The sequence below is a fragment of the Diplotaxodon limnothrissa genome, linkage group LG10, assembly GCF_057381915.1.
Source record: "Diplotaxodon limnothrissa isolate DT_005_m linkage group LG10, D_limnothrissa_male_GT1.1, whole genome shotgun sequence".
Classification (NCBI taxonomy): Eukaryota; Metazoa; Chordata; class Actinopteri; order Cichliformes; family Cichlidae; genus Diplotaxodon; species Diplotaxodon limnothrissa.
In genome coordinates this window covers 25,517,920-25,532,801 of record NC_140605.1, presented here as the reverse complement: position 1 = coordinate 25,532,801, position 14,882 = coordinate 25,517,920, and the positions used below count along the sequence as shown (strand labels likewise).

At 38.9% G+C, this 14,882-nt stretch overlaps 1 protein-coding gene across 1 annotated transcript in view; it reads left to right on the top strand.

Moving 5' to 3' along the window:
• Positions 1-995: 995 nt before the first annotated feature.
• The window catches only part of fstl4 (follistatin-like 4), a 215,420-nt gene continuing 201,533 nt past the window's right edge, over positions 996-14,882 (top strand). Inside the window, exons 1-2 of the mRNA XM_085363999.1 lie at positions 996-1,145; positions 10,048-10,081. Coding sequence (XP_085220125.1) covers positions 996-1,145; positions 10,048-10,081 — 184 coding nt within the window. The remainder of the gene's footprint in view (positions 1,146-10,047; positions 10,082-14,882) is intronic.

Sequence of the window (14,882 nt, the reverse complement as noted above, 5' to 3'; positions counted from 1 at the left end):
AAATGTAATTAAAACTTGATATGAATATTTCAAGGAGAAGTAGGTCTAAAAGATTGGCTAATTTAAAGTGGAAAAAAATATTAATATATGGATATTTTATGGCACTTTTCATGGCGTGGTCGATTTGTGGCTCTAAGCCCAATAGTGTATGCATTTTTCTAGGACCCCCCAGAGGTTAAGCTCCCGCACCACTCCACCATTTCTTACTTCAGAGGGTTTTCTCTTTGTTGACATCAAAAGATTTTTTATGTACTTTGTAATACACATAATTATTCCCATCAGTGTGGTCTTTGATGTGTACATAGCAGCATTATGCTGTGTGATGTGTGTGCGTGCATGGCGAGTATAATACTTGTTCCACTTGGTCTGTGAGCATACATTAACATAATTTCAGGTATTTGTCTCTGCATGTACTAAATCTATTATCAGACATCTGTAAACATTTTGGAAGCACTGCAATATCAGATAAACATTCAATAAAGACAGAGTTATTCAAATAAAAAGTAAGAATTAGGGCTCACATATTTTTTTTCTGTCTTTGTGCTTTTTGCACAGAGAGGAAAGCTGCATAATTGGTACCGTGAGTTCAACTCATGTGTCTTTATCTCCTCTGGGGCAAACAAACTGATATATTATCAAATAAATAAAGTAATCAAAAATTATTTGCATACAAATTGGATTATGACAGATTAAAATCACAGGTAAGGTGTGAAGATTTGCAGTCAAAGCTACGTAATAAACAGCACAGTTTTGACATTGTTTATTTATTCACGCTGATTAAAGAACATGTTAAAGAGGTTATGTCTCATTTTCACAGTTTTCAACTGCATACTAGACATGTCAACTGTCACGTTCCTGATAAATACAGACACTTGTTAAGAGAACTATTAAACTGTGCTGCACTTATTTCTTGTAACTGCAGTTTGCAGAACAACAGAAAGAGTCTAAGAACTATGTGTGCATTGTACTTTTGCTTTTCACACAGAGAAACACTCATGGGCAGCATGGGTGTTTGGGCTGTGGCTGTGGCCGCTCTGCTGGGAACCTCGGGGTGCTGGCTCGCTGAAGGGCACAAGAGCAGCAGGCGAAGCAGCGGGGATACAGTCAGCGTGTCACGTACCTCCTCCCAGGAACCTCGCGCCATGGTAAATATCCCGTGCATTCTGCACGCACATACACATCAATGCACTAATGTACTGTACTGCGTCCCACTGAGGCCATTACCTTCACTGTCTGACAAGCTAGAAAAACACTTGCAGTGATGAACAGTAAATCAATCGTATCAACCTTAAATCAAATCAAGGTTGTAAAGAAAAATGAAGCGAGCCACACAGTCGAATGATAAAAAAAAAGCATGTTTGTTGTAAATCTGAACAGATTTTAAATCCTGTAAAACATTTATTTTATTGTCACTTTCTATCTCCTGCACTATGACTTGCTGATGCGGTTAACTCATTATATACATATCACTCTGCAGATAAGTATAAGAGCATAAAGGACTGATGCATGTGCATAGGATGACCATGGATGACCTTATTTTATATGTACTTATCTACACTGCTGCTATACATCTATATAATCTAGATTTCAGGTTTTTATTGATTAAAATGAATGAGTATACTCAAAGGTAGAGGAAGCTATTGACAATATGTAGGCCTGATAACAACCGATAAAAGCCATTAATGGAATGTTGACATCCAAACTGTGAGAATCTGTTCTTTGTTGTACAGTTACTATAATGGTTAGTGGTACACTAACCACCATCATACACCTGCCTGCCATTTTCTGTCTACACTTTATATTTAAACCTAGCAATTGTTCATCTAGCCATTTACAACAAATTGGAGATGATTGCTTTAACACCCATGGGCAAGCACTTGAATGAGGTCACTTGGTTGTATCTATCAGGGCTGGTTGCAAAAGAATCATGAGTTAAAAAGGGAAATAGACACCCTTCAGAAAACTGTCTCCTGCCAGGAAGAATGATCCCTTCGATTGATTTGTTTTTTAGATAATAAACATGAAGCCCAAATAGGTTGTCAAAAAGACCTATGCACAGGCAGACAGATGGCCACCACACAGCCCTGTAGACATCCTGGTTCTTTTCAAAATGAATGATGAACACCCCCTGGTCTGTAAGTCTCACTCACTTCGGGCTATGCCAAGTTGGCACTCTGTTGTGGAATGCCATTTTGCCGTGAGGTTCTGTCTCCCAACATCACTTGATGCAAAAAACAAATTCCCAGGCACAGAATTCATCTATCTGGCCAGAACTGGAACTTAAAACGCTGTCAACTGGTGCCAGAATTGAGAGTTGACCGTGAGGTGAATCATGGAAATCCATGATTTCACAATATGCAAGTCTGCATTCTCAAAGCCTCTGGGAAAGAATAAACAGTGTCAGATTTTCACCATAACTCAAATGCCCCCAAAATAATGTAACACTTGCAATAAAGAAGGAGAAGTATGTTTGCTTTGCACCTGATCAACAAAATAATATAAACTAAAAACTTCAGATTAAGCCTTTTGATTTTTGACTCATTGTCAACTTCCTGGATCCTTACATAATAACCAAAAGACTATGCTGACATGTCCATGCCAGGGTCATAGCAGCTTTGGGACATTTACAGTATATTAGCTGTCACAAATGTGTAAGCATATGGAACTTGAGGCTTCTGCAGGTTTCCTTGGGGAACTTTTCCCTGCCATCAAAACATGCTTGGTTAACTCTCCTGTCATTATGCCCAGATGTAATCCAGTGATAGGCACTGACTGGAGTTGGTCTCCAGGTACTGAACAACAGCTGCCCACTGCTTCTTATATTTGCAATGGTTTAAATGAGGAGAATGAATTTGTCTGTCAGGATCTGACAGACAAACACTACAATGGTTAAAAAAAAACAAAGAACATGTTAGTCTAACTTGTCCATATTGGGGCTCAGATGTGAGGTACTATAGAACAGTCTGACTTTGCAAGCACATTATGTACTGTATATGTTATTTATTATTATAAACAGACTTAAATGTGCTGTTTGTGGGTGAATGTTGCCTTTATTTTGCCGTGTGGCTGAGGCTACATCAGTCTTGGTTCTGGATTCTTGTGTTACTACATACTGAAAGACAACACTCGCCAACATGCAATTTTGTAAGCGCAACACTTAACAGGACGGTTATGATTTGGTTTGGGACTGGCCTCTGTATAAAGACCATAGCTGTTAAGTGATTTTACAGCTACCGCAGAAAAAGAGAACCGTGCTCACTGGATTAAGGTTTAGGAGTAAGAAGGTTAGGCTTTGTATGAACAGGAGAAAGGCTGCAGGAAAAAGCAAAAAAAAAAAGAGAATAAAAATACTCTTCTGCTCACAATGTCAGATTCTCTTTTTGTGTTTTAATTTCCAGTTTTCATTTACATTTTGATGATGAATTGAACCCGTAGAGCTTTACTTTTTATTTTGTTGCGGTCCCCAGAGGGTTAGCTCACATTCTGCTCAGGCTGGTTCCTCATAATTTGTACTCAAAGCTGAAGAAAACCTTTCAGGCAGGCACAACATATGCAATGCTTGCCTTTATATGAAGCAATAATAGTATTCTCTACTACAATTACAGTGGTAGGGGATACTGAATGAGCTCGTGAAGCTCAGCACAACCATCTGGTAAAGAACATCAGTCAGTTTGAATGTGTCTGCCTTCTTTAAGACAGATGTCTAACTTGGAAGTCCATCAAAAAGCATAATTCCAGCTTCAGCTTTTTGAGGTTGTTTCCAGTTTCTTCAATTGAAGTGTGCAGCTGCAAATAATTGGATAAAAAAAAAAGCAAATGCTTGCAACTATTAAAATATTTTAGGTCTGAAACTGTGCAATCTAGGTATTGATTGTGTTGGAGCCTACCTGGCCTGCCGTAGCATAGCATGAGAAAAAGTGATTACTTGTTACATATGTACAGTAAAAATTAGTTTCAATATATATCAGCCTACATATACTACAGTCAAATAGGATAAACCACAAGAAATTTATGTTTCAGTCTCTAAATCAGCAGCTACATTTAAAGATCACTTGTGTTAGTTACATGCACTCAGCACCAGTTGCGTTTTCAGCATTGATTTATCGGTTTTAGTTTGGAGGTTATTTGTGAAAGAAATTGTGGTATATGGCAGTGGAAAATCAATTACTGCACCTATTCTCGTGCACCTTCTATAAGGACTTGATTAGCAACCCTTGATTAGCATATTGATTAATGAGTCCTCCCCATAGGGTTTTTCTTGATATATAAAGAAAATCCAACTTCTAGGAAAGCAGTTGTTTATAATTGCTACTTGAAGCTTGGGGAAATTGTAATAAATGGAAGGGTTGAGAGAGTTGTTCTTGCCAGTGAGTATTGCTGGAACATAAAGCTGCTCCATCTCCATCTGATACTGAGACATGTTGGAATTTGTCAGGCTTTTTTTTCCATTTGAAAATAATCAAAGTTATACCTGTGAACGTATCACCGCTTCATAACGTGTCTTGCCAGAGTCTGATTCTTTTTTTCCTTTTTCCTTTGGCTGCACTTCATTAAGCCCGTTAAGTGGCTTGTTGCTGCACTGATGAATTGCTGTTAGATAAGACAAGTCTCTTCTTTCCAAGCAACAAACATCAGGGATCATCTATTGAATGTGGATAGATGAACTCTTGTAGGAGAACAGACAGCGATTCAGCTCTCCTTTCCTGCTCCTCTCCTGGTTCTCTTTGTGTCCTCAGGCAGTATCATCGAAATGTCTTCTCATCAAACTATCTCTGTCTCTGTATATTGAAACCACGATGCTGAGCTGGGGCCCGTTCTTCGTACCTCGCTAAGTAGGTTAGCCGGATTAGATTGTTGACGATTTCGCGTGATCCTGGATCAGTCGGTTCCCCGAAGCTCATCCGGGACTTGCTGTCATAGCAACAGAGCCGTAAGCGTAAACCTGCTCGGGAGCAGGTTTACTTTATGTAAACAGGATTAGATCGCGGCCACGCAGGTATGTCCGCTTCATTTATACGAAAGCAACAGCGATATTCCACCACTGTTTCACCATAAATAAATAACATCAATGTAACTAAAGACAATGCAGCACCTGATCCATTTATTGATTTCACACAGGTCATTTCCTAAAAAAGGGAAATGTACTATTAACATTCTATTACATGTATGTGATTATTTCAGATGTAATTCATATTTCAGAGTAGTAATTGTAAATTACTTCGTGTAATCAAGATGAGAGACCACGGCTATAAAAGCGAAGGTGGATTTGGGAAGCCTGTCGCAGCCATGTCCTGTCCGTATACGCGAGCAGCCCATTGCGGAAGGTGCAAGATTGATAAGGAGAGTTTTCAGAATTCAGCGTATATTGCGGGACAGACAGGATCCTTTAGCTCAGCGCGACAGTGTGCTCATAGAGAGATATCGATTTTCCCGTGAGGGTATTATTCACTTAACCAACTTGTTGACGAGGGGGTGCAGGACCACCACCTGTCTTTTTTTCCTCTGCCCTTTTCTTGGTTGCTGTTATAAACAAACAGATTATTCCAGGGTCTCTTTCCAAGAGACTAAAAGCAATATAAGTGATAAATATTACCATTCTGTAGGATATTCTTATATTTCACTTTTACCTGTTCCCATGTTCTAGTGGGTCCTGTCGTGGCTCTAATGTGAAAGAGGATAAAATATAACATATTATAATATAATGTAATGTAATATAATATTGGATAATATGGTGTGATATGATAAATCTACCCTACCACCTACTGGTGTTGGCCAGAGGGGCCGATGGCGCGATATGGCAGCCTCGCTTCTGTCAGTCTGCCCCAGGGCAGCTGTGGCTACAACCGTAGCTGCCTCCACCAGTGTGTGAATGTGAGAGTGAATGAATAGTGGCATTGTAAAGCGCTTTGGGTGCCTTGACAAGCGCTATATAAATCCAATATATTATTATTATTATTATTAAATTACTTACGAGTTTGATTTGTCAGCAACTTTCTGCCAGCCCTCGCTCCTTGCTTTTGCAGCCTTTGCAGTGTTCCCTTGCGTTCTGATTAAACTCTGAAACTCCTGAAATCCCTCACTCAGGAGTTCTTGCTCTGCTGCCGAAAAATACCGAGCCGAGCGCACTCCTTCGACATTTTCGCCGACCAATCAGAGGGTTGCCGATCAATGTTTCTACTATCGATGCGTAGCCCCTTTTACTACACCCAGTGATGTCACATTACTGCGTCCAGCTGTAGTAATCGTCAACAGCAGGTGTGTTCGGGGAACCGGATTAGCGAGCTCACGGTTAGCGCGATGATTTGATCTTGGATGTGTCATTTGATCTTGGATGTAGTAAGCGACGTACGAAGAACGGGCCCCTGGTCTTCAATAATCACATTCCAGCAAAAAGTTTTGTTGTTGTTTAAAATTAGGAGTTTGAGAGAGATGTATAGAATGAAAGTGGGCGCATTCGTGAAAGATGCCTGGATAGCAACACATTTAAGAGATTGAGGAGAAAGCATATTCAAGTAGACTTCATAACGGGCACTGCTTGGCTTGAATTGCCCTGTTGTTCAAATTGCATTCCCACAAAATGTCAGTTTCTGTGGCGGCAGTGTCAGGTTCTTGTTTCGTGTGGGTGTTTAAATGGCATCCAAGGTGGAAGCATGTTGCATTCGGAGATGTGTTTGCACAGGCAAAATCCTTCTTATTCAGTTTGTACATTTAAACTTTGCAACAAAAAGTACTGAGAAATGCAAATATGAAGCCAACTGTGATACCAATACCATAATATTAGAAGCACAGTTTTTATTTTCAGTCTGCTCACAGTGTCGTGACTGCTCATTTAGTACGAAAAGCTATTGCACAGATAAAAATCCAGCCAGGTGATGCTTTATTTATTCATGTTTGTCAGAGACTCAACACGCCCCCTATTTACTGTAATGTAAATTGAATTCAATTTTATTTATTCACGTCCAAATCACAACATCGGTTTCCTCTTGGTGAATTATACTGTAAAGAGAATAATACAGAGAAAGCAGAGAAACACCAATAATCAGATGACCCTATGAGTAAGCACTTTGGCGACAATAGGAAGGGAAAAATGCCTTTTAACAAGAAGAATGTCCTCCAAGTTTAAATGAGCTTATTTCTGTGTAGCAGAGAGCTGCTGTTAAAAGCATATTAAACGTTCTTTTACATCGCTGGAAAGCAGTTTGTGGAGAAAAGACTGTGTAATTGTGAAAGTGACCGGTGTTATTATTCTTTTTCTAAGTAAACTAGTGCTAGTTTTGTTTTGTTTTCTTAATGAAGAAATCTGTCTCACAGTAAAAGTTTCTGGCCTTTGTGAACAAAGGAGTTGTGTAACATAAAGAAATAAACTTAATCAGTCTTTCTGCACACATACAGCATTTGTTGTTAGAATAATACCCCCTGCTTTTTATTCCTATGGTAGGTTACAATATAAGCTAAGAAGTACTTGAGCTTATATTTTCTCTCACATCAATGCAGCTTGCGTGCTCTCTTTTCCATGGATATGACTTGCTGCTTGGAGGTAGAGATATTAAATCCTCCTCCACCCTCTTCAGATTGTAACAGTGGTGTTTATCATACAGCCATCATTACTGTAACTCTTTTCTCCAGAAAAATGATACTTAGAAAATAATTTGTGTGGCAGTTGCATACTCTGACTCTTTTCTTTCGGGCACTTGGAATTGGTTGAAATTATTTTCTCCAATGGCTAGCATTTATTTAACTAACTGTTTGAGTTCATCACCTGTGAAAACTGCTTTTCTTGGTTATTTGGCCGAGTTTCTTCCCTGGTTTTTCTGCAGTAAACATTTTAGAGGATGCTGCGAACGTGTTACAGAATCCTTTCCTTCATAACAGCACAATGCGTCACTTTTATGAACTTTATCAAGTTACATGGGACTAGCCTAATGAAACATTTTTAGGGGAATGTTGTCTCAAAAGTATCTATAAACTGACCTGGAAGCATATGACAGCAAAGAACTGCTAATGCAAGACTCTACGTGGAATACTCTTAATAATCCCATACTCTAATATTGTCTTATATATGAAAATATTATTTATAGTACATCTTATATAATGCCAGAGACATCTGCGCTATAAGCCATAGGGAATGCAAGTCAAGCAAACAGCCTCAGGCTCGAGATGCTGAAATGTGTTGAATCCTCTGTCTCCCCTATTGTGTGTGTCTTGTGGCATTTTCATAGTCTTATCACATAATCTGCAGGAGTTTCCAGTAAAAATACAGCCATCTAATCAGCCTCTATAACCAAAGGAAAAATGGCAGAGAAAAGCATCAGATCCTCCCTAGTTGAAACCCAGTGGGTTTGCCCTATTTGCTCAAATGAAATTCTGGTGGTAGTTATTTACATTTCTCCACCCACTAAAAGCATGCAGTACTCACTATTTATGGCTTTTACTTGGTTTTTACTTTGCACGATCAAATCACAGTAAACGTCATTATCACTAAATTAATTTCCCCCGAAGCTGAATGTATAAAATATGGTGGCAAGCAAGAAGAACCCCGGTGAGCCACTGTAACAAGCGGACAGTATTTTTAGAAAGAAAGACGTAGCCTTTCTTTCACCTCTATGCTTGGTTTGATTCTCTAATCAATTGATCAAACAGCAGCACTCGAGATGATGGAAGGCGGTGCTGATGAGCACACTCAATTTTATCCTGCCATGATGAGGAAGCACGTCTGCAATTAAGATGGACAGATGGCAGAGGGAGGGAAGAGAGAGGGATAGAGATGTAGAGACAGAGGCAGAGGCAATGACAGGAGCTACTAAAACTGCTGCGTTTCTCGTGAGGCTCTCGGTCTCCTGGGAAGCCAAGAAGGCCTCGCAGTTGCACGCAAGTTTTATCACTGAGCCTCATTACCAGTGACATCCACACTGAGGGACAAGAATGCAGAATGTCACAACAATTCAATTGCTGCCTCGTATTGGCTTCTTCAGAAGGGGTTTTTGCATTGGAAGACGTGTTTCCGTTCTATTTTTAAAGCAGCGTGTCGATCTTTTTTTGTTTTACCCACGTACGTGAAATTGCATCTCGAGCCGAGGTACAATTCATGCACCTTGCGCTGTAAACACCAGCGATCGGTTATTAAAAAGCACGAAGCGCACACTATAATGCTGACAACTAAAAGCACGCCCATAGTTTGCACGTACGGGTCAGCTCGATTGCATCTAAAAGCAAAATTTGAAAAAAAGTATGATGTTTTTGAGCTCGACCATTTCACACGCCAAATGGTTTCCATTTATGCCATCATTAATTCATGGTTACCCGCTTTTCTTTTTACTTTTACATATTTCTGTTCTCATTTGTGTTGCATGGCACCTAATGCTTTCATTGCTTTTGACATCCGTTTAAATATTAGGCCGTAATATTGTCACAGATGTTCTTTTCTACCACTGCCATTGCTCAGTTATGCTACAGGATAATTTTCCTCTCCTCCAACATGTTCAGCACCTGGTTTGCTTAACTTTGAAATTTGATTTTTATGTACCTCAAAGCTGAACATAATTGCTCCTAATTTCATCATCCAAACGCTAGTTTAGCATATTTGGAATGCCATGAATGAAGGTGATGAGACTAACTTAAAAGTGCATCTAAATATCAGATTCACTGATAGAACTGGGAAATAAATCACAGTTTATCCTGCTGGTATCGACTGTTCAACATCCGGATAAACATTCCACTACAATATGGTGACACCTGCCTTCTAACAGCCTGCTGGCAAGTCTGTTTCCAATTAGGGTGATTAAATTGACTCTGGTACCCAGTTTAGTGAAAGTCCTCTCGTCTTTCTGTTGTCATCTTTCAAGCATTTTCTCTCATTCCCACTCTGACTCTCCTTTCATTCTCTTTCCATCTGTTCACCTTTGTTTTCTGCCCTCATCTTTCACTTAGCCTAGAAAAGAAAAGGCGGCATGGTAACGAATGGTCTGCAAAAAGCTGCAGAAAGGGCTGTTTTTGTCTCACTCCTCCAAGCCTGTAATAACCAGTTTTGTGTGTGTTCTCTGTTTGCAGGAGAAGGGGAAAGCAGACGGGAACATCGATCAATGTGAGTACACTTACTGTGTTCAAACCAAACAGCATTTTTCAAAATATGCCATGTTGTGCTCCATTACAAAATCTTTTTTTTCTTCTTCTTCTGTTATTCTGACATACACTTTAGTTTTCTGATTACTAGGAAATGCTGCTGGAAAGTAATTCAAATCTAAATGCCTCCCATAAAATGAACCATGCAGTCAGTTTTGGGCAAAGCTATGATAATGATGTAACTGTGACATATATTGCTCCACTGTACTATACTGAAGTGTTTGAAAGCATGGCAGATTTGCATTTTTGAAAGTGTTTCAGTTGTTGTGTTTATCAAGAGATTATTTAGCAACTAGCTGAGGGCCTGACAAGCATTAGCTTACAGAATTTGGGGAAAGAAAAGCATAGTTCAAATAAAGGAAGACTTTTAATAATCATAATAATAAACTTGACTGCACTGTGTATTGCCTTCCTTCGTGAACTCTAACAAATAGAAAGTAGAAGCACCTGAAGTCACTCATTCAAAATGACACCCTGTCAGTAAGCTAAAAAATATAGTTGTCAGGTTAATAATTATGGCTGCCAACCCACTTTATTCTCCTGTCAGAAATGAGTAAGTAATGTTTTGTGACTTGTGTGCTGCTTTACAATGAAGTAATTGCTCAGTTAGCCATACAAAGATCATTTACATTTTTGACCTTCCCTGTAAGCTTGGCTGTTGAGTTTTAGTAGAAGTACGGTTGAGATTTTTTCATGGGCATCAGGTCTGGCTAATCTGTTAATCTGCCAAAACCATTATTTTGATCCTAAATCAATATTTGATAGTACTAGTTATCAGCCTGTATGTTTGTGATTAGTGAAGCTTGTCTTTAAGTAACCCTTCGCGTTTACCCGGCAGCAGTTTTTGTTTTTTAACCAGTGGACTAGTTCTGCACAGCTGTTCTATCAAACTAATTAAACACAATCAATACATTTTTATGTTTGCAATGCTACTGATGATTAAAGAGTGCCACGAGATAGTTTCATCCCTCGGTACAGGTAGTGAACAAGTTGTTGCAGAGACCTCAGATTTATTTTCTGGCAGTCTGCAGTGTTTATTTTACATTGCCTTTTTTCAGTGCTTTACTCTCTGTTTACTCAGTCCATTTGAGTTGCTGGCTGAGTTGTTGTGAAAGGTGTTGTTTGACACGTAGCTGCAATGCTCATGAAGATGAAGTCTTTTTGTGTGTGTGCGTGCGTGCGTGCATGCGTGTGTGTGTGTGTTACAAATGGCCCAAGCATTCACACATGATATTCTGTGCTATTGGAGTCATGGCAGTGAGATTGAGCAGTTTGTATGGAAGTTACTGTAAAGGCAATATTTCCTGGCTGACTGCTTCCTATCTGACAAGCGACTTCATCTGTAAGCATTAGGCCCATTATGATATGCAGTCTGGTTGCTGTCTCAGTTATCTGTGCCTGCTTCTATTCAACCTAAACGTGACCCAGAGGATTTTCTTCATATTTATCTTCCACCAAAGATGTTTATTAGCTGATTTCTTTTTTTCCCCCTTGAACACTATATTATGTGGCTAAAAATGACAGGCGATTCCATATGCTGTACCTCTCATCACAGATGTTCATGTTGACATATAGAAAGCACATATTGAAAAGCAGAGGCCCACGCTGATGGCTCATTAAAAAACAAACAGTAAGGTGGTTCTAGACAAAGTTAAACATATTTCAAGCTTTAGAAGTTTAGCGTTAATTGAATGAATGTGCAGAATAGTGTATAAACCCATCCATACGTCCATCCATTTCCTTAACTGCTTATCCAGTTCAGGGTCCAAGGGGCGGTGGAGCCTATCCCAGCAGTCATAGGGTAAACAGTGGGGTGTACCCTGGACAGTTGGTTGCAGGGCACATATAAACCCATATTGGCAGAAAACGTATTTGGTATGCAGTGGCAGGAAATTGATGGGAGCACCGGAGGATGAAAGTAATTGATTGAAGATTGTGATAATTTGTTACCAGTGCCCAGTGGTTGACTGCGGTCTCTCTCTCTCCTGAATCAAATAAATTAAATATTTACTCCTCAACAAGGTCACTTTTTAATGCTTCTAAATGAAAAACATACAAATAATTAGGATTGCATTGCATGTATTTGCTCTTGTACATTTGTACATTCAGTTATATTCACTTTTATGTGACTTATCAAAATAAAAATGGAGTTGGAGGGATTAGGGGCCTGTTTTTGACATATGTGATTGAATTAAATAGTGCCGAGAGTCAATTGGAACATTTGTAGTAGAGTGTTAGTTGTGCTCATTGATCTGATGAAGACATTATGCAAATGTATGCATTTTCTTTTCTGGATTGGCCACATCCTAGAACTGCTACTAGGTTTTGAATTAGTATGAGTGCAAGAGGCAAGCTTAAAGACATTCAGTCAGTCAGTCATGATGTACGAAACATCGGTGCCAGTTTTCTGAATGAAAGGGATGAACAGATGTTTTTGCTACAGGCAATATTGCATATGTATTTGTAGGAGTGTCCCTAACACAGTGTCAAATTTTGGGAGGAAAGTATTTAAAAAAAATCATACAAGCATGATTTACTAAGGCTTGCAGTAGGTAATTTACTTGCATCATTCATTCAAAGCTGAAAAAAAAGATGTTTTATTTTGCACCTGATGATAGTTGCTGCTGCAAGTGTAAATTTAGTTAGAATGCAGGGAAAGGTGTTGTCACTGTTGGGGATGGATTGCTCAAATCTATGAGCATGATGTGAAAATTTTAGCTCAGTCCAAGCCCTGGGTATATTTCTGGTCCTCTGGAATACTGGTATTTTGATGAAACAGAGCAGAACTCACTTTAACTGAGCGGAGTCGGAATTAGCAAGAGAAAGACGTGCCTTGCGCTGGGTATTACATCCAGCCAAGTTATGTTTTCCTACAACAAGCTGGTGGCTTTGCTGTGTTTTAGTCACATTTCTACACAGAGCTCATTAAACAATGGTAAAAGTCTGCATATCTTCCACAGTCTTGCATGCGGAAAGAATACCATTCATGTTCATTTTCACTTCTCAGAGGTATTGGATCTGTTACATACCATATTGAAATGTCAAAATACAGCAACTAATGGTACTCATAAGAAGTGGGTTAGATTTTTATCTGAATGTTGCAATGTGCAATAAACTTTAATGAATCCCTTCAACATCACATGGAATGCAGGAAAAAAAAATCAAGAATACTGAGTAGATTTACACACGAGGCGCAGTAACAGTAACTTCACTAATATTCATATGGGTCAGCCTTTGAAGGTGAATAATGTGTATTTTCTTCTTCTGCACAGTTCAGATGTCACATAAAGACTTAGTTTGTAATATTTTGTTACCTACCTATCATACCTTCTCTGGATCCATAATGAGGTGTTATATTTATGCAGACACTGACTCTCAGACCCCACACAGTCCTCAGCCTCTTCTTAGTTTGCCTCTTTATAAAAATTTCTCCTTTGGCTGCCTCAGGTTGTTCTAAAAGCACAAACAGAGGGTAATGTTTATTTATTTATTTATTTTTTTGTAGTGCTCTTGTTAGATTGCATTGGTCGTTACTGAAATCAACTGCTGGGTTTTGTTTATAAATTAGTGCACTGTTAGTAGATTACCGGAAAACTTTAAATGCATTAGCAGATTTCTGCATTTATGGCCTCGTGTTAGTTTGCCCATCTTTGTAAATTAGGCCTATGTTGCTTAATTGGAGTTTTTGTGGGCAGGAGATTAGATTTTAGCTCTTTTCTGGTTGGTCAGTTTTTACTTTTTGGCTCATTGTAGTAGGAATACTCCCTTGTAGGACAAAATTGTTGTCTTCTGATACATTCTAATTCTTCTTCAGTTTGTTTGCAAGATAACCAGTTATTTAGCTGAATACATTAACATCCAGACACTTAATTTGTTATACCAACTTTTCACAATGACACAGGTTGTCAACCCTCTGTGTATAAACCTACCTGATACTGTAAATACTGTAAACTTTTATTATATCTGTTTTAAGATGTTGTGGTAACCTTAACAAAACATTACTGGCTTGTCACTACTGGTCTGACTAAAGTGACCCTATCCATGACTCACACTAGCTAGGTAGTTAGCTCACAGTAGCTACAGTAGTTAGCAAAACCCTTTGCTTGATGATAAAGAATTGGTAAATTAATGTCCGCCAGAGCAGATTATACTTAGTGACTAGGGGCAGTGTTTACTTTAAATTGATTTATTGTCGAGGCCCAACACAGTCAGCACTGGCCACCACCATCAGATTGATTGTTTATTTGTTTTCAATGTAGCTCAGTAATTCCTGGTCTTTCCTTTCTGTATCTCACTCTGTTTCTCTCCCCCCCTGCAAAGAAAAAAAAAAACATGCCAAATTCTTAAGAATCGCTCTAAAGTTCACTAATTGTTAGTAGGGATAAATTGGTCTTTGTACCTAACACAATGTTGTCAAGGTTAGAGATTCTTCAAATAAGCTGACAATAGGAGTAGGGATGGGTATCGTTTAGGTTTTATCCGATACCGGTGCCAAAACGGTACTTTTGAAATGGTGCCGGTGCTTAAACGGTGCTCGAGCCGGTGCTTAAAGAATAAAAAACACAAACTTCGTGGAAAAACCTCTTGTGTTTTTATTTTTCCCAGTAATTTATTTTAAGCAAAATTATAACAAAGTTAGCCTTTTCTGTCAATAAAACATAACATCTTTGGTTGGAACCAGTGCTTAAACAATTGAAAACACAAACTTTGTCATGAAACCTGTGATGTTTAGCAGTTTGTTTTGCAAGAAGATAATCATATTA